The sequence below is a fragment of the Carettochelys insculpta genome, chromosome 5 (assembly GCF_033958435.1).
Source record: "Carettochelys insculpta isolate YL-2023 chromosome 5, ASM3395843v1, whole genome shotgun sequence".
Taxonomy (NCBI): domain Eukaryota; kingdom Metazoa; phylum Chordata; order Testudines; family Carettochelyidae; genus Carettochelys; species Carettochelys insculpta.
In genome coordinates, this window is record NC_134141.1 from 12,302,434 (window position 1) to 12,328,150 (window position 25,717).

The 25,717-nt window shown below is 43.6% G+C and overlaps 1 protein-coding gene across 2 annotated transcripts in view; it reads left to right on the forward strand.

The window, feature by feature from the left end:
• Positions 1-25,717, forward strand: part of ECPAS (Ecm29 proteasome adaptor and scaffold) — an 86,175-nt gene that overhangs the window by 50,303 nt on the left and 10,155 nt on the right. For both annotated transcript variants that reach the window (XM_074994686.1, XM_074994685.1), the window contains exons 25-43: positions 724-869; positions 2,107-2,161; positions 2,898-3,012; positions 3,915-3,980; positions 4,264-4,381; positions 5,941-6,108; positions 7,374-7,453; positions 9,429-9,534; positions 10,417-10,464; positions 10,935-11,056; positions 13,828-13,978; positions 14,633-14,698; positions 19,561-19,650; positions 19,896-19,962; positions 20,652-20,743; positions 20,839-20,905; positions 21,207-21,398; positions 23,688-23,896; positions 24,665-24,708. In XM_074994686.1, coding sequence (XP_074850787.1) covers positions 724-869; positions 2,107-2,161; positions 2,898-3,012; positions 3,915-3,980; positions 4,264-4,381; positions 5,941-6,108; positions 7,374-7,453; positions 9,429-9,534; positions 10,417-10,464; positions 10,935-11,056; positions 13,828-13,978; positions 14,633-14,698; positions 19,561-19,650; positions 19,896-19,962; positions 20,652-20,743; positions 20,839-20,905; positions 21,207-21,398; positions 23,688-23,896; positions 24,665-24,708 — 2,002 coding nt within the window. The remainder of the gene's footprint in view (positions 1-723; positions 870-2,106; positions 2,162-2,897; positions 3,013-3,914; positions 3,981-4,263; positions 4,382-5,940; positions 6,109-7,373; positions 7,454-9,428; positions 9,535-10,416; positions 10,465-10,934; positions 11,057-13,827; positions 13,979-14,632; positions 14,699-19,560; positions 19,651-19,895; positions 19,963-20,651; positions 20,744-20,838; positions 20,906-21,206; positions 21,399-23,687; positions 23,897-24,664; positions 24,709-25,717) is intronic.

The following is a 25,717-nucleotide window of genomic DNA, read 5'->3' on the forward strand; positions in this document are numbered from 1 at the left end:
AAATCAGCCACTTACTAATGTACAATTAACTACTTTACACTTTGATCACTTAGTATGCTCTTCCATACTTGTCAGATCTAATATGTATAAAAGTCCTTTTAAAACTGTAAGAGCCAAATTTCCTAAATGAAAATGCAATCTTTGGGGGTTTTGTTTGCCAGTGGGTTTTCTACACACATCCTTGGATTGCTTTCAGTATGGAAGAAAGTGAGCATGAAAAAATGTTGCCTACAAAAAAACATAGATCCAGTTTTAGGCCCCATTCCTTCAAAGGCTTGCACACTTAAGCAACTTGTAGGGATGAATCTCAGTTGAGTCTTGTGCTAAGCGCATGTATATGTGCTTTCAGGATCAGGTAGAAGTTAGGTGGGTTCCTCTCGAGAATTTGGGTACTAATAAAAAACAACCTGATGCATTCAGTCAGTCTGCACTATTCCCACTCATCCAAGGACTTTCGTGGGTTTTTCAAACCTGAGTTGGACATTCAGAGTCTCAGCCAAAGATATTTTACGTCTAGGTCCAGAGACACCTATTCCACACTCCTTAGTCATGCATACCTTCTATTGACTGCAGCAGGGCTTTTCCTGGGCAAGCGGTGCTGAAAGGTACAGGATGATTGCTTGCGCCACAATGAGCTGGGAGCTGATTGACTTCATTAAGTTACAATAAGCATGTGTGTTTCAGGGTCAGTGTAATCCTCCTCTTTTTATTCAATCCAAACAGATGTGAAAGTGAACGACGTGGTCCCCTGGGTTTTGGACCTCATTTTGAATAAGCACATTGTCAGCCCTAACCCCCATGTCAGGCAGGCAGCCTGCATCTGGCTTCTGTCGCTGGTGAAAAAGCTGAGCACGCACAAAGAAATTAAGGTGAAAATCTGCCTCTCTCTCTCTCTCTCTCTCTTTCCTGCCTTCTTTCTCTTCCCTTGCCCCTTTGCCAGGTTCCTTCCATATGTGCTCTCTTAGATCTTCAGATGATGGCTGCATTCCCTGGGGTCATGCTGCTCTTGTAGTCCTATCACCTTAATAGGCCTCTAATTTCCGCTGAAGTCAGTGTGGTTTTCATGTCCACAAGGACTGCAGAATATAGCCCCAAAAATCTGTTCTCTTAGGCAAATGGGGTTGGTGTCATTGGAATTTTAAGGGATTTCTTTGCAGAATACTAACTCTCTAAGAATAAATTGTTTGGCATTTCCACTCTCCTTGGAACCACAGGATCAAATCTCAGCAGGATCAGTTCTGCCTGAGGCAGAGGCAGATAAGTAATGTTGTTGTCTTTTAGGATCTTCTGGATGAGACCTTAAAACTGAGGGCCTGTCAACTCTGTATGACCACTAAAGATCCCCTGGGCCTCTGTCTAATGACAGAAGTTTAACCCAGGGGTTTTGGTTGAAATTTCTCTCCCCGTAAAATAGGCAATGATGAACCTGTTGGCTGACACCCTGCATGTCAAGGTGGCTGAATTTCAATAGCAACGTGCCTGTACGTAGTTGACAAAATGCCTTGGGGTGAAAGATCAAAATGAAAAAGTAGTAAAATAGCACTTTAAAGACCTAACAAAATAATTTATTAGGTGAGCTTCCATGGAACAGACCCACTTCTTTAGGTACATATGTTTAAACTGTTGTTAAACTTCTGACTAGCAAAGTTGCTCCATATCAGCTTGTATTTGCAGAGGTCTCATTTTAAATAGAGATCTTTAAGGAGGCAACACGGTCTTCATATTAGAACGAGATAGAAATTTGGAGATATGGGTTCTCTGTTAATTCACTTTGTAGCCTTGAACAAGTTACTTGATACCCTACCCCTCCAATCCGCCATCCTTTCATTCCCCATCTGAGAAAAGGGAACAATAACTTACATTGCTTTTGTAAATCACTTTGAGGTTTGATCAAAGGTGTTTGATGAATGCATAATATTACAATCTCAGAACTTCAGCTGGCCTGTTTCTGACGTCTTCAGAAATAAGTGAAGTTCTTGTGATGTCTGTTTGAATTAGAATTATGACAGCAATAAAATAGTCTGAATATATGTACTAGGCCTTGTAAGATGAAATTGAAAGGAAGCAAAACCCAGAATAAAAAACATATCTTCTTTTGTCTTTCAGTCTCATCTCCAGGAGATCCAAAGTGCATTTGTTTCAGTTCTGTCTGATAATGATGGTAAGGATATGCTTTGTCTTTGAACGGTTTCTTAACAGCAGGAAAAAAAATTGCTCTGCAGCATAGTCACATAAAACCATCTAAACCCTTTATTGTTCAACCCTGAGAGAGAGTTGTAGACATATTAATTCGTGTTGGAAAAATGGGCATGCTGTTTGTAGCAAGGTCAGATGAAACATTTCTGGCTACCTTAACCTATCTGCACGAGAATTTCCATTGCAAGGTATGCTTTCCATGTCCCCCTGTACTGTGATTCTAATCCTGCTGTTGGATCCACATGGGTACAACTTCGGCTGTGTCCCACTCACCTCAGTGGGGTTCAGCACAGGGGGTCCACCTGCATAGATGCAGTTGAAGAAATGGTGCCTAAGGGGCTAACCCAAACCCCCCAGAAATCAGTAGGGGGTAGTCTTTCTACTGATTTCACTGGGCTTTAGGTTAGGTCCTCGCATTGTTGATGTCAGCAGAAGATATACAGCTCTAGGAACATTCACTACTACAGAAGCAACAGGGAAATGCCCATGAAGGACATGATCCTGAGCAGTGAAGAAAATGGATCGTGATCTCTTTGCATCCAGATTTCATTTCGCACCCAGCTGTAGCAGTTCAATGTGTTGATTTTGGTAGTGTTAATGTGATTTATGACACACAGATCACATTTTTAGCTCCTATTTTGAGTCTCTTCATTGATATTTTTCTTATTACTTTCACACTTTATCGTGTAAATCTGTTGCAGAACTTAGCCAAGACATTGCTTCAAAAGGCCTTGGGTTGGTGTTTGAGCTAGGTAGTGAACAAGATCAACAGGAGCTGGTCACTACGCTTGTTGATACGCTTATGACAGGGAAAAGGTATGGTGAGCACAGAACTTTCACCTTCTCCTTGCTTGTCTGACGGTGTATGATAACTAAGTACAATGAAGCACTAGCCTATTGAGCTAGGCTGAATGCTTAACATGTTACAAATGGGGCTGGGGGTTTGCTTTGTGGGTCAAATGTGACTTGTATTTGATCAAGTTTTAACAAAGAGTGATTTCTTTTTTGTGCAAAAGCATCCAATGTCCTCTCTGCTTTGGATTATTTACAGTCCTAGCAGCTCTCTGCAGGGAAATACCATTGCTTGCCTATTGCTAGGAATAATGTCTGGAGAATTAATTTGTGCTCTTATATTGCTAATGTTTTTGATACTGTAAAAGTTTGATTACAGCAAAAATGAATACACAATAAGCATTGATGATTCTGTAATATAGTAGATAACTTCCCTGCTGAGATGAGTAAGGTGTTAAGTTAGACAAAGGTTAGAAGAACTCCCGCAGAAATCAATGGGAATATTTCCACTAACCTTTGAGGACCATAAACTAGAAGAGTGGGGCAATGTAAAGAAAATTCTAATGGTGGTAGGAACTGAAGCAGATGGAAATTTTGTTTTGCCCTTTTGAGTGGATCCTTAGCACCAGTGAATGGGACTAGCTACTGGTGGAAGGAAAAATCCATGGTGTATATACAACATTGCATCTGTTTAACAGTAAGACCTGGACCTTTCACGTATGCATAACATTACGCATCACTGAGGTCAGAAGGAATCCTTGTGGTGTGTGAGGTTAAGCCTGTAGGATTGGGTCTCAATTAAGAGGAATTTACCAGGTGAATACAGTGAAAGAAATTCACCGGGGTTCAAATGCACAGTGTGTGAATGATAGCCTGGTCATGGATAGTGCATGGAAAACCTAATACTGGGCCTCTTTTATCACCAGAGTCAAACATGAGGTGACTGGAGAAACAGTGGTGTTCCAGGGATCTCTTGGCAAAACCCCAGATGGGTAGGTTCAGTGAGGACTTTACATGAGACAGGTGAAATTCTGCAGCAAACTGCAGTTACAGAGCTGCATACTCTTCTTGTAAATCCTCCCTCCTGGGTATTTTTGTGTCTAAAATGTTGATTGTGTTACTCGTTACCTCTCTAATAGTTTCCCCTCTATAGTTATAATTAGATAAGTTTTATCTCTGAATTCTGCTCCTAAGTATGACTTGACTCTCTGGTAGTTAATAGGTATCATGGACTTGTCAGTGACTGAAAAGTGACACTAATTTTTCCTTCTCAAGTCAGGGTCTCTCTACCTACAAAGAGCTATGTTCACTGGCAAGTGACCTCAGCCAGCCAGACTTGGTGTATAAATTCATGAATCTGGCCAACCACCATGCCATGTGGAACTCGCGCAAGGTAATGATGCAACAATGCAGGTGCTTATGGGAGCTGTAAAAGCCCCAGTAATTACATTATTCCTCTCCTAACAATTGAAGAGCAATTTCTGTCCATCATATATTGTGTGCTAGTTTGAGTCTACCAGTATGTGAAGAGACTTATGATAGATTTATAGATTTCTTCAAATTATTGCAACAAATCATTAATGCTATTTGTATTGCTTGAATTCTTTCTATCTTCCACTCAGTAACTAATTATAGTTAATATTTGTACTGTAGTAACAGAGAGGCAAGGGACCCAATTTATCTGCAATACAGCTATTTAACGAACAGAGCTTAAATCCTAAATTACAGGCAAAAAACCCAGGTGGATTTAACAAAAAAAAAAGATGGTGGGAGACAAGGTGGTAGTGACACATTTGTGATAAGCAGTGGTCACAGCACACCAGCTGTTTAATCATGTCCTTGAAATAATCCTCTGAATTTTATTTACCATGAGATTAACTACTCGTATTTTTTAGCCGTTATACCTTTCATCAAAGCCAACATGTTACTGAAATCAAATAACCATTTTTATTCATTCTAATTAATTTTTTAAAAAATGTTTCATAATGTTTATTAACTTTTTTTAAAGTTTAAGATTTTATTAGTGTGACCATCCTTTTTCATTAGGTCCTTTTTAAATACTAAATAAGTTGTCTTGAGACTGGAGGAATCAGTGCTCCTGTATGCATCCAACAACCTCTCTGCTCTGCGCAAGTACATCACTTGTTCACTTGCTGGGATTTGGTTTTATTGAGAACTCCACTGTTAGAACATGAGGCCCTACCTAAACTTTCTTCCAAAGCAGAACTAGTCATGGGGTGCGTCTACACTAGGAACTAACTTTGAAGTTTGGCACTGCTTCAGAGTAGCCAGCAGAGGGTCTACATACATTTTCGCTTATTTTGAAGTTAACTTCAAAGTAGGGAGTCCAACTTCAAAATCCATACTCCATTCCCAGGAATGGGGTAATGCCCTACTTTGAAGTAGGGTGTGTGTAGATGCTGAACTTCAACGTTGCTTACTTCAAAGTTACTTTTGTAGCGTAGACACAGCCATGGTGTTTGCAGGACTCTTCTATCTCTGCCCTTCTATTCTTATAACCAGTTCACACCTTTCTCTTGGGCCTACTGGAGTTAACAGGCGTCACCTGCTCTAATGAGTCAGCAGAATTTATTAAACTCATGACTCTGGGTTCTAAATCTGCTAACAGAAGAGCACTTCATCCTCAGGGCGGCAGATTCTGCCATCCAGTTACAGTAGTCCAGTGATTCCCAGTCTTTTCAGTAACGGCACACTTCAAAGAGAAAAAAAACTCCACAGCACACCCACTTTTTTTCAGCTGAATCAATCACTCATAAACATCACATCTACTTACATTTACTATGGGTACAGTTACATGTGATCCTACATTGATTATCTCAGTGGATGCTTTGCTATTGATTTCAGTGGGGCTGAGTTCGGGTCTTAAACCACTAATATAGATACACTTGTCTGCTGAAGTAAATCAGGCATATCCATTCTTCCTTGTTTTAGGGAGCAGCGTTTGGTTTCAATGTGATCGCTGCAAAGGCTGGAGAGCAGCTGGCTCCATTTTTGCCCCAGCTGGTTCCCCGTCTCTATCGTTACCAGTTTGACCCCAACATGGGCATTCGACAGGCTATGACCAGCATTTGGAATGCGCTTGTCACCGACAAATCTGCAGTGAGTGAGCATGAGTTGTCATGAACCTTTTGGGTCTGTGGGGTGTTGGTGGGCAAACCCACGGGTTTGAGCTTGTCTACAGGATCCTCAGCAAGAAAGTAGCTGAGGAGCATCCTGTAAAAGACACTTTACGTAGTAACAGTTCTCCTCCGACAGCACAGATCATCAGTAAGTCTGAACATAGGCACGTAGAGGTGGGGATGTGAAATTTGTTGGTTGAAATGAAAGGTGCACAGATGCCTCCATGCTTCCTGTTTTGTATGGAAGGGCCTTCCATGAGCTTGTCTGCTAGGGCCACGTTCAGTTAGGGGATTGCAGCACCTCCTATCTTTGTAATGAGAAGCCCCTGCTGCTTTGTGGGAGGGGTATCTCAGTGGTTTGAGCATTGCCCTGTTAAACCCCGGATTGTGAGTTCAATCCCAGAGGAGGCCGTTTAGAGGTTGGGGCAAATAGATGCGAGGGATGGTGCTTGGTCCTGCCAACAGGGCAGGGGACTGGATTAGATGACCTCCCAAGGTCCCTTCCAGTTCTAGGAGATGTGTATCTCCAATTATCTTATCTTGTTGGTGAGAGTACAGTTCACCAAGCAGCGGCTGAAAAGGGTGTTGGGATTGTGACAGTCAAAGATCAGCTGATCAGCTTCCATGAAGTGGTGAGGAAGTCGCTCATGCAGTGGTCCTGCCAGAAGCTGTTGCTGATTCCATGGAAAAAGCTGTCCCAAGCTACAGGAGGCAAGAGGACTCAGTACTAGGCCCGCTTTTCTCTAGGTTTCTGAAACTTTGGAATGGATGAATGAATTTTCTTCTTAGTAGCTCCAAACCGATGATAAACTACACAAGCAGATTCAGAGAGGCTCTCCAGCATGTTTGCAGCTGGTGCCAAACCTTTCCATAACAAAAGAGCCAGAGGGCTCTAGCTTTTCCCTCTTCCTCATGGCTAATGTGGCTCCCCTGAGCCTTGGGGTCTGAACCAGGGAAGAGTAAATCTCATCCAAATGAGAGCAACTGAGCCAGGTGCGTGCAAGTTCAGCTCTGCTCCTTCACAGCCGCTCAGGATTTGCTCCACTGTGACAGGTATCTTTGGGAGGAGCTGGGTCTCACGCCCCAAAGACCTTTCTTAGAAAGGAGAAGTCTTAGCTATTACTAGGTAAAAGCCAGTACTTTTGCTTGCTATGGTCCCAGTCATGCAGTTAGACCCCAGAATATGGATCCAGTTCAGTGGGAAGCTTCAGGCTGCTCTTTATCTATCACTTCCTTTTCTTCCAGGTTGATAAATATATGAAGGAGATTCTGGAAGACCTGCTCAGTAACCTGACCAGCAACATGTGGAGGATCAGAGAATCCAGGTAGAGCTGAACAATGACCTCTTCTTCTTTAAATAAAACTACCACATGTCTCTGAAATTCTATTGGATTTAAAAAGGAAAAAGGGCTGGTGTGCAGGACCCACTACCAAACAGAGTTGTGCTGAGGTAGGAGGCAGCTTGTTCTGTTTCTGTGCTTGATACCATTATCCTGGTATCCCAGCAGGGCTGAAAGGCTCTGAAGAAAAGTTCATCTGATTTCAAATTTCTTGGGACTCCTAGAGCCTGAAAAGTTTTAGGGTGTGTCTACACTGCAGGCTAAGTTCTGTAGCAGTGAGTTACACAGCTGGGGTCAGCTGACTTGGGCCTGGTGTGCAGGGTTAAAAATAGCCACGTAGGTACTCAGACTGCAGCTCAGGCTCTGAAACCTGGTGAGCACGGAGGGTCGCCTAGCCCAGGCTCCAGCCCACGCTGAAGTGTCTACACTGTTTTTAAAGCATTGTAACATAAGTCTTTGGTTGACCTTGGTCTGAGACTTGCTGTGCATGTGATGGGTTTGGGCAGGGGTGAAGGGGTTGAAGTGTGTATGTATCGTGTGTTACAGGCAGAGTCCCCGGACAGTCCATTTATCAGTGCATAATGCAAGGACTTGGTGATTGGAGAGTGCAGTTAGATACAACTCTGGTAATAAACTGCTACATAATCTGCATCCAGAAAATGTGTAGCTGACAGTTCATCAGCAAACCAGCATAAACATCTGACCTGTGGTCCAAACCTCTTCCCTCAAGTGGCTCCATTCCACCTGACCGCCAGAGTTAGATATTGTCTCTGGCTAGAAAAGAAACCTAGAGCTGTATTGCAGTTGGAATGCTTGCAGCAGCTATAATTAAGGTTGCTTAACAACTCCTGTTTATAAACTGTTTTTCAGTCACTCATCACCTTTTCCAGTTTTCACTTTTCTGGCTGAAATCTTTCAAGTCTGATCTCTTCCATCACTTGAATTTCTACTGTTGTTAAAAGTTGGGCCCAAATTAGTCCAGCAGTTCTGGAGAAATATGAGTGTGGATAATAAAATGCTGTTTAAGGAAAAGAGCTGTAAGGGTTCATCTGAAGAGCCTTAGTGCCTCTTTTTAATACACAGCTGCCTCATAAGGAGCAGCACCTCCTGGATGTGTCTTCAGTGTAATGAAAGATTGGGCAGCATGTGGTTGACCTAGGTCAACTGACTTGATTTGGGTGTGGTCTGGAACCTCAGCTCTGAGGTGGAGGGCTGAATCCACAAACTCAGATTCTGAGATTCTTTCTTGTGGGTGGTGGTGGTTTTTGGTTTTGTTTGTTTGTATTGCAGCATAGATGTGCTGTCAGTATATGGGTGAGAACTAGTTTTAATCCAGGTGAGCTACAAGGATTTGAAACCAGATTGCTATTTTGGTGGTTTCTTTAATTACAATCTGCTTGTGTCATAAGGGGAAGGAGGCAGCGGTGTGTGAGGGCTTTTATGTTGTACTTTTGGTAGATGCACATTTTTAAATATGCAGTGTTGTCTGAGGAGGCAGACTTGTGGGAGAAGGTGCCGAATAGCAATTAACAGGTTTGATTCACCACTCCCTTATTTATGCCAGTGTCATTCTTCCAAAATCAAATGGAGTCAAGCTGGAAGAAAGCAGTGGTGAATCAGGGCCTGCAGACTAAGGTATCTATTGGAGTAGGGCTTCATAAACTACTGGCTTATTCTGGAACCAGATTCTCTTCTATGTCATTTCACACCTTTCTGGCAGAACATGGGGGATTTTTAATAGGCGTACATTACACTTCCGTTGACCCTCAGGACCCTTTATACTGCCTAAATAATGCAAAGTGGCTTTCTTGTGAGTGAAAGTCAGGCACAGAGGTGTTCCCTGTAGAGGATGGCCTCCTGTGGGAAGTAAGTCTAGATACACGTGATGTGACGTGGGTATTTTATCTTGTTTTGGTTGTTAGCATTTTATTTCTGTAGTATGTTATCTCTGTGTTTGCAGCTGTCTAGCACTGAATGACTTATTAAGAGGCCGACCACTGGATGACATTGTTGACAAACTTCCAGAAATCTGGGAAACCCTTTTCAGAGTACAAGATGATATTAAGGTAATAGAGCTTCTTGTCCAATTGTCTATCAGAACCATAATTATCAGATATGGTGGGACTATCAGACCTCCTTCCAATTTAGAAAAGTATCCATGGAAAGAATTAGTTACTAGCTGGGGGTGGTCCTGGTTCAGCTCCCCCTCAAGCCAATGAAAGTCACAGAGGCTTATGGCTGTTTAGACCCCACTGTATAAAATGCTTGGTAAATTCTTCACAAGGGTTCCTCAAAGTATTGGAATTCTTTTCGAGACCTTTTTCACTCAGTTATCCAAAGCACCTTGTGCAGTTCTGGGAGTGCAGATATGTTTGAGGGTGTGTGTACAGCACACATTGTTTTCAATTCTTATTATGCACTGTCTTACAAAGGGCCCAGCAGTCTTGTGCTGTTCAGGGCCACACGTAACCCTATGCTTACCCTCAAGTATGCGAGTTGTCTAAGTGGGATCCCTTACATGTTAAAGCAAAGCACGCATTTAAGTGTTCTGAAGGCCAAAGTGCTCAGCATCCTACAGGATCAAGTCTGTGTTGCCTAACATTGAGCTTTGTCTGTGAATTCAGGCTGGGCTAACACTTCAGTGACCTTTCATCTGTGATTGGAGATGCAGAAGTTAGGCCTTGTCATATTCACAAACTCAGCTGGAAAGGCATAGTTTTTGCTGTGTAGTTAGTGACAAAATAAAATTACTCTGAAATAAGATGTTGGTAAAAACAGTATGCAATAGATTTCCTCAGCAACGATCATAAGCAGACAGATCTTTTAAAAGTAATCTACAAGTTGTGAATCACATTTGTCAGTACTTGTATGGAAAGTTTAGGTAGGTCAGTAATAAAATAGAAAGTTTAAATAAAACGTTAATGGAATTTTAATTTTTTTTTCGACAGGAGTCTGTACGAAAAGCAGCAGAACTGGCCCTGAAAACTTTAAGTAAGGTAAAATTGAATTGCTTTCTTATAGACTTTGTATTTGGTGGTGTATAAAAATTAATTTCCACCTGTCAGTTACTCATGTGAACTGCCTTCATATGAAGGTACCATATTATGTTATAGCCCAGTGGAGATAAATACGAGTGTGATCATGCATCATGTGCATGTGGAGGAAGACATCTGAAATAGTCTTCCCTGTGTGCCCTTCTTAGAGGTTTAAAGAGTGGAGTTATGTACCATATACAATGCACGTTTGCAGTGAAATGTGGATGACTAGACAGGGTTTAGCAATATTCCTTGGGGTCGAGACTCCTAATTTGGAACTTGTTGTGACTGTTGACCTTTTGGGCCAGTCTGTCTGAAATAACCTGGACAGCTGCAGTGTTTCCTTTCTGACCATCATGTGCAGGAAGGTGCTGAGTTAAAACTGAGGCAGGATTTAGAAGTTTGTGACTTTGACTCTTATTTGTTCATAGGTGTGTGTGAAAATGTGTGACCCTTCCAAAGGAGCAGTGGGCCAGAGAACTATCACTGTGTTGCTGCCCTGCCTGCTAGACAAAGGAATGATGAGCACGGTGACTGAAGTTCGGGCTCTGAGGTTTGTTTTACATCCTCTAAATTCCCTTGGGACTGGGAGTGTGTTTTTTGTCCCACAGGAACTTGGTTTATTCACCTGAGCTGCAGTGTGTCCTTTAATCACTTCCCATTTTAATCCCCTCTCCGCAACCCAAGGAAAAATCCCTTTCTTCCTCTTGCTTTTGTTCAGTTAAAACAGCTATTCAGAGAATTCTGTTGTTGTCTAGAGTGCGGTTTCTTTAACTAACCAGGGGACTGGTGCAGTGGTGTAAGTGTCAAATTCAGAACGTGAAGATTTGCTGTACTTGTTGAATTCCTGAGGGGCATCTGAAGGTCCATCTCCCAGCCTAAGGAGAGGAGCTGCAGAACCCAGGGCTCAAAGTCTGGGAACAGCAAATTAAAGGCTACCTGCAGCTGCACAGATTCAAATCTCAGCAGGAGTCAATACGGCCTTCTGTCTTCCTGCAGCAAATAAACTGACCGCTGTGCAGTTGCTAGTGCATGAGTCTTCCGTAGGTTCTCCCAAACCAAAAGTGATATGTATGCTCTGCACGCACACAAAGTGCATTTGTGTCTCCTGGGCCAACATTTCTGCACTGCTTCTCCCTCACTTTTTTTTCCAACATTCTCTGTGCTGAGTTATGCATACCACAGAGGTGGCTGCATTTCAGTGGTGCTGAGTGCGTGTGTTTTGAGATGTAAGAATGGCACACCTTGCTGTTTGGTTATTTTGTAATCCTTCTGCCAGTGATGTAAACGAAGCCAGTAACCAAGGCTGTGATGTTGGCTAAAAGCTGAATCGAAGCTGTCTTTTGGGGGAATAATATGGTCCTGTTAACATTGTTATCTGGCAAGATTAAAAAGCTAATTGTAACAAATGTCTCATGAATTGTTTTCTTCCTTGTGAGAGTTGGAAATTACTTTGTTGCCTTCCTCATTTTCAAGTGACAGTCCATTAACACCTGATCAAATGTGTCTAAATAATTGCAACACACAGGATATGCTAGGCAGCCTGGATGATAGGATAAAATACCATGAACAATGTGTAAGTATGTTACTCTAGGCAAAATTTTGGGCTCGGTTACGTAGAAGAGAGACAGAGAAATTTCATTCATAGACACGTTCCAGATTTGTATCTATGTAGAACATTTGAATCTGAGGATCTGTCAGCACAGAACAAAAAAGCAGTCCAGTAGCACTTTAAAGACTAACAAAATAATTTATTAGGTGATGAGCTTTCGTGGGACAGACCCGCTTCTTCAGACCATAGCCATACTAGAACAGACTCAATATTTAAGGCACAGAGAACCAAAAATAGTAATCAAGGTTGACAAATCAGAAAAAATATTATCGGGGTGGGCAAATCAGAGAGCAGAGGGGCAGAAGGCGGGGGAGAGGGGAGAGTCAAGAATTAGATAAAGCCAAGTATGCAAAAGAGCCCCTATAAATGAGCTAAAAAATTCCCATCCTGGTTCAAACCACGTGTTAATGTGTCGATTTTGAATATAAAAGAGAGTTCAGCAGCCTCGCTTTCCAAACTGTTGTGAAAATTCCTCTTCAGTAAAACACAGACTTTCAGGTCATTAACAGAATGGCCCACTCCATTGAAGTGCTGGCTGACAGGTTTGTGAATCAGGAGTGTTTTTTATGTCTGTCTTATGCCCATTAATTCTTTGTCAAAGAGAGGTTGAAGTCTGTCCAATATACAAAGCATCACGTTTCCCTTTGTAATCTGGTGTTAGTCTCTTTTTAAGACAAGTGTTCCAAGATCTTTAACAGTATGGCCCACTCCACTGAAATGCTCGTTGACCGGTTTATGTGTATTTTGTGTCCATTAATTCTTAAGCGAAGTGATTGTCCCGTCTGTCTAATATACATAGCTGAGGGGCACTGCTGGCACATGATGGCATATATAACATTGGTTGAGGTACAGGAATGTAAGCCCCTGATACTGTAACTGACGTGGTTAGGTCCAGTGATTTTGTCTCCAGAATAAATATGTGGACGAAGTTGGCAACAGGGTTTGTTGCAAGGAAAAATTCCAGGATTAGTATTACTGTGGTATGACCTGGGGTTGCTAGTGAGAATTTTCCTGAGGTTAGGTGGCTGTCTGAGATTAGGTGGCCTCTCTCCCAGAGCCTCTCAGAGTGTAGCATCATGTTCCAGTATAGGCTGCAGGTTGTTTGAGCTGGGGGCTATAGGTAATGACAAGTGGTGTTCTGTTATTGACCTTCTTGGGCCTATCTTGAAATAGTTGGTTTGCGGGTACTCATCGGGCCCGGTTAATCCTTTTTTTTTTTTTTTTCACTTCTGCCAGTGGGTAATAAAGTTTTATGAATGCTTGGTAGAGATCTTGAAGTTTTTGGTCTTTGTCAGTAGAATTGGAGCAGATGCGGTTGTATCTAAGGGCTCCCCCTCCTTCACCCTTCGCACCCCTCTTTTGTCCTATGTATCTGATCTGTCAGTCTTCATTTCCGTTTTTTTGTTTGTATCTGTTTATATAATTATCATGCCAATCCACTTTTAGAACCATTTCCAGTGCAGCGCTGTCTCCAGATCTGAAGAAGTGGGTCTGCCCCATGAAAGCTCATCGCCTGATAAATTATTTTGTTAGTCTTTCAAGTGCTACATGACTGCTTTTTTGTTTGTTAGGATACAGACTAACACCGGTACCTCTCTGTTACTATTTATCAGCACAGAGTTTACCAAGGATACAAACTAGGTCTGGGGAAATGGCTTTTATAAATGATTAGAGTCGTTAAAGCGGTGACATGATCTTCTGTCCTTTTCCAGCATTAATACTCTGGTGAAGATCAGTAAAAGTGCTGGTGTTATGTTGAAACCTCATGCACCAAAGCTCATTCCGGCTTTACTGGAGTCCTTAAGTGTGTTAGAACCCCAGGTTCTCAATTATCTGAGTCTCCGTGCTACTGATCAGGAGAAAGTAAGTGTAACAACCATGGGGTACATTTTCAAAGCATTTTACAAAGATTTAGAGCTTCAGGACTCCCACAAATATAAAACACATCAGCAACTCTGAGTGAGAGGCATCCCACAGTGGTAAGGGAATTAGCTAATATATGTACTAAACTGCTCTGTTTTTTATATGACACACAGAACCATGAAGTTACTGGAGAATTTTTATTAAATACACTGTGTGCTCCCAGTCTTTCATGAAAGGGGGCGGGGGGGGGGCGATCTTGATAGTATGTTAGTAAATCTGACTTTAGCCCTGAATAAAATTATGGAAGAGTCAGACACCTCTGTAAATATGTAGGCTGCATCTACACGAGCAAACCTGGCAGTGTTTCTCAGAAATGCTACAGCGGCAGTGGTATTGCAACGTATAGTGTAACATCTAGTATAGGTCAGATGGGAGTGGGAAGTGTTTTTGGCACTGTCATTATACCTTGGGCTTTCCTGCCAAACAGGGATTTTAAATTACTGTCTCCATTGCTGACACCTGCTCCTTGCCCATATGCATCTGAGAACATGGTCTAGTCAGTTTGTGGGGAAATGTTCCGTTTGATGCTGAGATTTGGTGTCTTCTTCCATTGGCTTCAGATTAAGTCGGTTTTGTTTGTTCTGTTTTCTTTAGGCTGCAATGGATAGTGCAAGACTTAGTGCTGCTAAATCGTCTCCCATGATGGAAACGATTAATATGGTGAGTGTTTGATTTAGGAAGACTTGTGGGAGGGTGGATAATGATCAAAGTGGTAACATGAGAAGGAACTTTTCTTCAGGCTGTTCTTGGCCAACCATTCATTGGATTGCCAGGTCCTCAGGTATTGACTCTTGCCCACCTCCTTCATTTGGATAATGCCTTCACTTCCCAATACCTCAGAGGGAACTGTTGCCATTCCTTCTCCTTCATAGCAACTGTCCATGTGGACACACAAGGAGAGCTTCATCTGGTGTCCATTATCATGGCTCTGCTGAGGTTGGTGGAGTTATGACCATTGGCAGGAGCTGAGGAAATGCCCGTGATGTAGTGAAGAGCATAGGAGTGTGTCATTCATACGAGCGTCTATTAATGCTATTCCGTGGGGGTGACCAGCGATGTAAAGGAGATGCTGAATGCTAGCACGGAGGGACTTCTTTTAAGGTCCCAGTGGCTTCTCATCCTTGGATAGTCTTATCTCCACTAGCCATAGGATCCACAATCATAATTTGTACTGTAGTTTCACATGCAGATTTCAGTCTTTCAACTTCTTCCAACCTCTACTGATGCTCCAACTGGATGGATCAGACAGTTCTGGTGCTTTTGAGATATTACTGTTAAATGAAACTGGGTACACAGTACAGAACCTGCTTTTCCATTCTCCGGCTGAGCCAAGCTCTTGTGTAGATCTATCCATTTGGAAGAGTTTTTGTCAGCAGATGAGTGGGAAAAGCATGATTTTTAGCATCTTTCAGTAAATTACTTGGAATCTGAAAATAACTCACTTTAAGAAATGACTGCATTTGAGCAATATTGTTCTTTCAAGAAGTCCAAAATCCATTTCTGATGCCACTGTTACACTGTGTCCTGTACTATTCGTACGTTCTTGCTGCACAGAGTCTCTGAGGTCCTCGCTTTCTGCCTGCTGCACAGTCTCTAAATCAAGCATAGATTCTTCGTCTATCACTACTGTTGGTATTTCTTTGTCTTGATTACAGTCCACCTAATTTTTGAGGCAGCAGCACTGAAATGTTTTTTGTGGGCACAAAGCTTTCATCAGCAGAACTGGAAGTGTCATTGTTAGTATGGTCACCAGCTTATGAGTGAGGCATCTGTTCTATGAGAAATAATGTTATTGGCTTTAACTCTTACTGCTGCTTCACTCTGCTTTTGCTGTCTCTTACTTGAGCCACTTTCAATTCTTTGCTTCATTTTTATAAAGAGGTTCTCTTAAAACACAGTCACACACAGTAAATTAATTCTCTAAAGCCTATTGGCTATAAAAAATTTAAATTGTATATACTTCACAGTGAATATTATATAATAAAGTTTGGGGGTATTATTTACTACTGCCCTAATAGCCTTATTTTGAAGCCTTGAAAAGTCTGTAAACATGTTCCCGTTATAAAATTCCTCTAATTATTGCTGCGTCATTATGAATAGGAACACGGGGAGATTGCCAGATTAGATATAAGGTTTATTAAACAACCAGAATTAAAAGTTTTATCATCACAAAAAAGCCTTTAAAAGTGAATCTATTCAAGCTGAGCCTGATTATGGTTATTATATATAAAGCCACATAAGAAAAAACAGAAATAGGAAAATCTTCTATGTCGAGAAAAACATCTAATTTAAAGGTTAAACTCACCGAGACCAAGCATAATCACTTTACAGTAACAGAATTAATTACAACTTTCAAAACTTCTAAAAGTTGTAGAGACTGTAAAATGCATTTCATAATGTAGAATCAATAATCACAGAAGCTACTTCAGTCATGCAATGAACTCAGATGTGACTGAAAAATTGATGAAGGCCTGAGGTCACACAATGATTTAAATCAATTTTTGCAAATGTGTATATAGCTTTTTTGTTGTCTGTTATAACTGCAAGGTATATAATAAAACAAAATGACTTGGTAGAAAAATGTCAGAATTTTGAGGCCCCTTTTTTCTCCTGAGGTCTGGCCCAAATGCCCCTACCCTTCCCGATAGGTTCTGCCTGCAGCAGTGGGGCACAGGCTCTGCTCACACTGAAGCCATGTGGTGTAAGAGAAAACAAAGCCATCTCATCTTCTGTGCATGCCCTGCTAATGTGGAAACAATTTAATGTGGCTCTGGGGAGAAGGTACCCTTGTAAACAAATTACTCACTGAAAGCACTGGCCTCAGTGGACTTTCTTTTGACACATAAGCTCTCTACCTTATGCACCACACATTTGGGCTCCATGTAATGGCTCAGTCTTGCGCTTAGTGACAGCGTTGCCAGATGTCCTAATAATAATAATATTTCTGTACTGTCAACGTAACTCCATGAGCAGTATAGCTTGGAATGGGAATGCTGGGGCTTTTTTATTACTGACTGTCGGGATTAGGTGCCTCTCCGCCTGCTCTGGGCAGCTCCCGACGGGCCCTGGGTAGCCGACCGGAAGGCGAGACCCCACCCTTCCAAAGGGGTCCGAGGACCCAGCCAGACCCAGCTGTGACCCCACTTGTGATGTTAGGCGAGAGCGCCGACCTGGGAGGATGCACCTGATCCCGCCCAAGGGCCACCCAGGGGGAAAGAACTGACGGAGATGGAGAGAGCAAAAGTGAATGGAAGAATTCGAGACGGGATGTTAGGGCAAACAAACTTACTATGTTTATCAAGTATAACTATCTATTAATGAAACTTTTATGTTCATTTATATTGTATTATACTATACTATATTAACTAGACTTTAACCTATTATACTATACCCCTATATACATTAATTAAAGAGAGTGGGTAAATGGAAGTGGATGTTTAGATTCTCAGGCTACCGCGGCTGGTGCCCGGAGTTCCCAGTGGTCACCAGCCTTGGCTGGTACGCGGAGTTCCCGGTGGTTACCAGCCTATCTCCGAAGAGAGTCTGGGTGGGGGCACTACTCCCCACCCAGTACTGCGATAGCTTGCGAATTTAAACAATAGGGGTAGGATAGGGTAATCAGTATCTTACTTATCTATATATTAATTGGCTATACTAATTATCTATCCTAATGCTAACAATACTAACATACTTAACATTGGTATTTACATTTATGTTACATAGGAAAGTCTGGCCTGGGCCTTTAGGCCCGGCCTATACACAGTTAAATTAAAGGTGACACGTCCAGTAGTCTTTATCTAGAGTTAGTGGTCAAGTCCAGTAGTCATATTTAAGTGAATAGTCAAATCCGGTGTTTGGAATAATTAGTGAAGAAGTGGTCGGTGGTCAGATAGGTTAGTTAGAATGGCGGAGGTGGTGTTACCGCAGATGAGATGGTCCAGGTAGGCACTGCCAGGCGATGTTATGGCCGTAGGAGCAGCGTCGATGAGGTGACGTTGGTGGGCCTCTGGTTTCCTCACCGAGTACGCAGTACCCGCGGCAGAAGCCACGGGCCAGTTCGCCAGCCGGTGAGTACGCCTGAAGGCCCACTTGCCGCTCCTAGATGCAAGCGCGGTGCTGGGGCTCGGGGAGGCGCTTGAACGACGGCGCCGCTTCAGAGCTCAGCCGCCCCCGAGGCGAGCTGCAGCTCCAATGATTCAGCACAGCTTCAGCCACAGAGACAGGTGCTGCAGTGATTTCAGCTCTAGGCGGCGCCCCCTGAAGGGCAGCCGCCTCAGTGATTTCAGCTCTTGCCCGCAGTACCCAAGGGCCCTGAATGCCAGGACCAGCCTGACTCATATAGACAGAGTTCATACATGATTCATGAGGTAATTATCATATGAAAGTTCTGGGCACCTGTTCTCAAACAGGTCCTCTGGGCTGGGGAAGCTTCCAGAAACTGCCCACCTGCGCCCAATCAGGAGCCCGGAATTCAAATCCATGATTATGAATTATTTATGAGTTCAGGTTACCGGGGAAACCAACTGACACAGAGTGACCGTTGCAGGGGGCTGCTAAATGGCAGCCTATGTATCTTTAGATTCTACCTGTACCTGCATTGATGTTTAATGGCCAAAGGCTTGCCTCCCCTGACCCACGGGGGCGATGATGCCCAGGGGATGAAAAAATCCCTGACACTGACTTGAACCTATAGCACTCGAGCAAGGAAATAGAGATGAAGTGCTGTGCTTTTGATGGGGCTTCTGATGTTGGAGTGAGGTGGCCATTTGAAAATCAGGGATTTTAAAAGATAAAATTTCCTTCCATTTGCTTTTAACATCTTACATGGCTGACTGGAAATAATTGAGCATTGTCTGGTTTTAGTGTGTTAGCACTGTTTTTCTGAGGTTTCACATGGCTGCTGGGGGATGTTTATGTCCCTGCCAAAATTTACACCCACAAATTTATTCATAGAATCCATAGAAGGGACCTTGAGAGGTCAAATCCAGTCCCTACGCTCACTGCAGGGCCAAGCACCATTTAAATCATTTTGTCAGATATTTATTCAGCCTGTTCTTAAACCAATGATGGAGATTTTAGAACCACCCTAGGCAATTTATTCTAGTACTTAACCACCATGACAGGACATTTTTCCTAAAGTCCAGCTTAAGCCTCCCTACCTGCATTACAAGTCCATTGTTTCTTGTCTTATCTTCAGAGGCTAAGGTGAACTCAGATTATTTACTTGATAATGTTTTATATCTTCTTAAAAATACAAAGGGGCCTGACTTAGCACTCTGATGTCTCATTGTAGCGCAAGTGTAGATTTCCATAGGGTCACCAAAATGTATGTAAGGTGTTAACTGAGTGGCGAACCGATCTGCTGAGCTATATATGGTCCTGACAGGCTCCCTTTTAAAATTTGTGCTGCCAAGCATATTAACCTCCCAAGTACCATGAAGTAAAAGCAAACAGCATCTTTTCTGTTTTGACTTCACTGTCTTCTCCTCGAGATTTACACTTTCATCCTTCCCTTTCCATAGTGTTTGCAGTATCTGGATGTGTCTGTCTTGGGTGAGCTCGTTCCTAGGTTATGTGAGCTGATCAAAGGTGGAGTTGGCCTGGGCACTAAGGTATGTGTGTTATTTTACTAAGACTTCGGCAGTGGGGGAGGCAAAATGCTGCAGTGCCGATCTTCTCATGGTGCTTTTGACTCTGAAGCAGCAGGTATAATGGATGAAAACTGCTCGCTTCTGAATGGGATTCCTGTCCACTCACATTACTTGTTTCAACCTTTGTAATAATAAACTCCCCTTTGTTCTGCAGCTGGTGGGTAAGATAAATAAGCTAATAATGTTTTTCTCTTGAAACCTCTCAGGGAGGCTGTGCCAGTGTAATTATATCACTAACCACACAGTGTCCCCAGGACTTAACGCCACACTCAGGTGAGCTTTGTTTTCAGGGCGGGTTCAGGTTACATTGCTTTTAGAATCTGTTCTGACCAACACGGTTTTCATGATAGCTGTTTGTCAGCACAGCATCCTCTGGGTCTCCATTGGAGCTGCTCCCTCAGAAGAGGGCTGTAGGGCTTGGTCCAAAGAGGTGTTGAGGAAAGGTCTCTGGAATGGGCCTCTCCCTATCATGTTTAAAGCACACTAGCAACACCTGTGTGTTGACTGCCCTTTTCCTTTGCCTGCACGACTGGTGTGTGAGGGTATAACGGGTGTCCCCATAGTCTATTTCCCCCTTGGAATGGGACCTCATCTGTGTTGCCCAACCGAGGGAAAACCCTGTTAAATACAATGGCCAGCTTATGAGTTTGCCGTTGCCTTCAAGCTGATGGAGCTGCTCCTTCAGTTTAGGCAATAGAAGCTCATGCTCTTAGTCTTGTATTCAGTCCCTGTTGACAACCTAATGAGGATCACTGCTGCTGTTGGAGCATCCAAGGCTCTGTTGTGATTTGGGAACCTAGGGAGGTCTTGTTTACATTACAAAAGGAATGCAGCTTAATGGCTTGGGACAATTGTGCTGAAACCAGATGCCCTCGTTGATCAACTGTGGCTGTGCATATGACCAGCTGCAGCCGTAAAGTCCAAGTTTGTGTTAGCAGAATTGATCGTGTCTTTTCAAACAGGCAAACTCATGAATGCTTTGCTCAGTGGGCTGACAGATCGCAACAGTGTGGTGCAGAAGTCTTTTGCACTTGCTATGGGGCATCTGGTTCGGGTGAGTCGGTTTCTTTTGTTGTGTTTTATTATACTGGTTTTGGGAGGATAGTTACATGCATCTAAATGATTGGAGTCTCTCTCTAACTTTCAAAGACGGCCCGGGATAACAGCATCGAGAAACTGCTGCAAAAGCTCAACAGCTGGTACATGGAAAAGGAAGGTATGTGGCTTCTGTTAGTGTATTGGGATCACTATATGATGCGGACAACTAGCTCCTGGGGGGCCAGAGATGCTGGTGAAGGCATTTTCTAGTAACTTTCATTCCCATTCGTGACACAATGTTCTACTGTATAAATTTACTAGGTGAATATCTAGTGGAAAACAATCTACTCCTCTCCTATACACCCATGTAACACCCTTGTCTGCTTCTGTGGAGTCACTCTGGATTATTCCCATCAGGGAGAAAAGCTTCTGATTACAAATATCAAATTGTGCAAGTGTATTCTCCCCTTGTCTTTCAGAACCAGCCTATAGGATAGGCTGTGCTTTAACAGTTCACGCCATGGGGCGCTACAGCCCAGATGTGTTGAAGAACCATGCCAAACAGGTCTTGCCTGTGGCATTTCTGGGCATGCATGAGGTCCCAGATGAAGAGAAAGGAGAGAGAGATGATTCTAATCTGTGGACTGAAGTATGGCAGGAAAATGTACCTGGTAAGTTGAGCTTGGTAAGGGCTTTCTTATAGCTTGGGCTGATGGGAATCTTGAGGAAACATCATCCACAAAGCCTGTGAAAAAATTAACCTTTAATTCTGCAGAAAACTTTTGAAAATCCGAGGGAAATATGCAGTTAGCCAGTAGAAATCAAAATACATGAAAACTGTATTATTATTGTATCTTTAGGGAACAATTTTTAGTAGGACTTGCTGTTCACCCTAACCAGGCTTTGTTTTTTTTATTTTGTTATTTTATAATAAAACTTTCCTTTTCTATTAGAGACCCTGCCCCCCTTCCACGCTTTCCAGATATCAGAGGGAGGGTTGGGTGACAAGGCAGTTCCAGTGGGAGATTGTAGGTGCCAACACTTGTAAAAATCAAAAGACTTATTTAGATGCTTAAATCAGGGTGCCGCTATTTTGGCAGCTATTTTATCATGGAAGGATGACCCAGTTGCCAGAGCTGTAGCCCGGATTTTGGGGAGCCATATTCAGTTCCCTGCTCTCCCCTCCCCACAACACACACGCAGTGACCTTGGATAAGTCACTTAGGCTCTGTGTGATTCAGTTCCTTGTATGCAAAATTGGGATAGCATAAGGGCCATTCCCAATTCACCACTATGAGGGGGAGGGATAGTTCAGTGGTTTGAGCACTGGCCTGCTAAATCCTTGAAGAGGCCATTTAGGGGTCTGGGCAAAGAGATTAAAAAGCAAACTGTCAGGGATGGTGCCTGGTCCTGCCAAGAGGGCAGGGGACTGGACTTGATGACCCTCCAAGGTCTCGTCCAGTTCTATGAGATGTGTATCTCTCTATATATTTTTCTAAAAAAATACAGGAAGGTTGCAACATTCACAAATTCAATTATTTGTGAGCGGCTGGGGGACTCAGTTTCACCTTCCGATGCCGAGTTCAGCAGGCGGGCAGAGTGAGCTTCCCAACAGCTCTTCTCCCAGCCTGCCTGCTGCAGTTACCACTGCAGGGACCCATGTGGGGTCACTGGCGTGGTGGTGGGGGAGCAGAAGCAGAGGATTCCCCCTGCATGCACACACTAGTCCGAGGACCCTGCACCTCCCCTGGGGCTGCAAGCGGAGCAGAGCAGGGTAGGGGTGAGGCTGGGGCATGGGGCTGCAGTACCTGTGCTGGAAGCCGGACACAAAGGGGGCCAGATGGGGGTCCTGCTGCAGCACCTGCAGCAGCTCTGGCGGTGCCAACACACCCTACACCACAGCGGCAGTCATTTTACTTGCAGCAGCTGCTGGCGCTCCCCCCATGAGCCCCCAGAGGGCCCAAATACGGGACAATTCGTCCCTTTTAAAACATAAGCAGGGATGCCTTTTTGGCGTCCCAAATATGAGACTGATGGTTACGCTATTTCTGAGCCCCAGAAGGTATCTGGTATTCCCAAAAATTAAACATTTGCAAGGGTTCTCAACACCAAACCCTTGCAAGTGTCACGACCCTGCTGTACACATCACAGACTGAAGTCTGTTCTCTCCCTACGAAATCTGGTAATTTTGTGTGCTTTTATTCTATAGATTTCATGGAGAAAACAAATTTCTCCCAAATTGGGGTCCTTACACATGAAGGACTTGCAGAGGGGTCACAGGGTTATTTCAGGTGCTCACAGTATTGCCACCCTTCTTTGCTGCCTTCAGAGTTGGGTGGCAAGAGAGCTGTGGCTGTTGGCTGGGTGCCCAGCTCTGAAGAGAGCTTCCTATCAGCAGCAGTGCAGAATTAAAGGTGGCAAAACCATACTGTGCTACCCTTGCTTCTGAGCTGCTGCCTTCAGAGTTGGGCAGCCAGAGCGTAATGGTTGCTAACAGGGGTCCCAGCTCTGTAGGCAGCAGTGCAAAAAGGTTGGCAATACCATACCATGCCATCCATCCTTCTGCACTGCTGCTGGCAGCTCTGCTTTCTGGCTGCTGGTGGCCAGGAGCCCAGCTCTGTCTCCTGCTGCCCAGCTCTGAAGGCAGTGCCAGTACCAGCAACAGTACATACCACACAATATGTAGTAATACTGCAGCCCCTTTCTACAATACCCATTCAACTCCTGTACATCTTGTTTTTGGGTCAGGACCCCTACAGTTACAACACCATGACATTTTAGATTTAAAAAGCTGAAATAATGAAACTTGATTGATTTGGCCATTATGATGAGTCATCTGGAGAGTAGAGTGGTGACTCGGTTCATAGTCAGAAGAGGAAAATCCTTTTACTGCTTGAGCATTAGCCTTTTGGTCCTTTGAAGTCATAAAATTACAGCTTTTCTTTCTGCTTGATACACAGGCACTTATGGTGGCATTAGATTATATATGCAGGAATTGATCATCATTACCCAGAGGGCTTTGCAGTCCCAGTCTTGGAAGATGAAAGCCCAGGGAGCAGCTGCCATGGCATCTATTGCCAAACAAACTGGTTCCCTGGTTCCACCTCATCTAGGAATGGTGCTTGGTGCACTATTGCAAGGTCTGTCTGGAAGAACGTGGACAGGAAAGGTAACAAAGCTGTTTAGGTTAAGTTGGGTGAGACAGGCTCAAGTGTGCAGTCCCCTAGCTCAGAACCACCATGACCAATAAACATTCCCATTCCAGCAGGGAGCACAAATCCAAATGTGTCTTGCTTTGACTCATGGCCCCTTCTCGTCCTGTATATGCCAGTGGTATCAAAAAGGGCACTGACGTGTTTTGACTAGGATACATGTTGCTTTTTTGTGGCTCAATGTACAGCAGGTGGGACTTGTGCATATTTTTAAACAATGAGGCATGGAACCACAGTAAATGACGGGGTGGAAACAGGAAAACTTTGGCTGTGCCCAGCAGATAATGGATTGTGTGTGTCGAGTGGCGTATGTAAGAGTGTGGACTTTTTTAAAAAAAAAAAAAAAAAAAAGTGTAAATGAGAATCTGGTCTTCAGATGATTCGATGTCCCTTGGCAGTGTGCATTCAGAGCCTGTGAGGCCCAGCTGGGCTGCTAGAACAGAGAGTGGGAATCTGGAGGTGTAGAGTTTTGGGGATGTATGCATCTAGGGAGCTAGTTCACCCAGGAAAGAGTGATTGACGGGAGAGGAGATTGAAGCAGTGCATCTTGGAGTGGAATGATGGAAAGAATGTGCCCTTGGTAGAGGTTAGTGGCATGTGGATGTGTCTGTAGCATCTGTATGAGATGCAGAGCTAGAAATACCAGTGAAGACAGTGCAGTAGGAAAGCCCTGGCTCACTGTGATGTTCTCATGAGCTCATCTGACTTTTGTTCTATGGTCACAGGAGGAGCTGCTGAAAGCTATCGCCAGTGTCGTCACTGCATGCAGGTAACCATCTCTATAATGAAGGCATTGGCCAATCAGATGGATTCATTGTGGTTATTTATGCTCTCTCACTGCCATTCCTATGCTGAGGGAAGCATTTGTGGCTTCTCCTTCCATGGATACCCCCCTAATCTCCCACTGAGACACTTTATCTCCCCTTCCTCCCCTCTGAGCCAGTGGGTTGGAACTGGGGGAGGGCTGAGGACTGTTGGGCACAAGTCAGGGCTGGCAGCAGAGCTCCTTGATGGATGTAGGGACCAGATAGGAGGAGTGGGATAGTGAAGATAGTGAGTGCGTGGAAGAGTGGATTATGGGGATAGGAAAGACAGTGGGAGAGGGAGTGAGAGAGAGGATGAGGATTGGAGGAGGAAATATCCTGCAAGGAGCAGGTGTGGGGGAAGGAGTGTATTGAAAATGTGTGATGGGGTAAAGGGAAGAACGCAGACAGTGGGAACAACAGATACAGCAAAGCAGGGGAAGAGCTCAGGTGCAGAAATATGCTGACAGAAAAGGAAGGGAGAGGTGAGAATGAATGAAACCACAGAGAATGGAACATTTGCTTAGTTAGGACAGAAGGTGCTTGTATGTATATTGGGGAATAATGGGAGAGAGATTTCTCTGCCTCTGGTGGAAATTCACACTTTCTGTAGCTGAGCCTAACTATTTTGTTCATAGAGTCTCCTGAATAGCATTTTTCCCATTTGTGAATGCCCACAAACTTCTCCAACTCCTCCCTCTTGCAAGAAAAACTTCCTAGAGATGAGTGCTTTTAAGAAGCACCTCCCAGGCTTGCATCATCTTTTTCAAATTACTGGGTACTTTTGAGGATGACCAGAAGATACTGTGTAGAGCTCTTTGCATCAACCATGCTAGGCTTAGAAAAGGGCCCTGCCAGCATCTGAGCTCTTCACTGGTACCATCAAGACTCTCTGTTTTGGAATAGCCCCTTGAAAAGATGAAAAGTCTGTGAGTTGTGGCAGTAATTGGCATGAGGTCCCTGCATGGAAGGTGA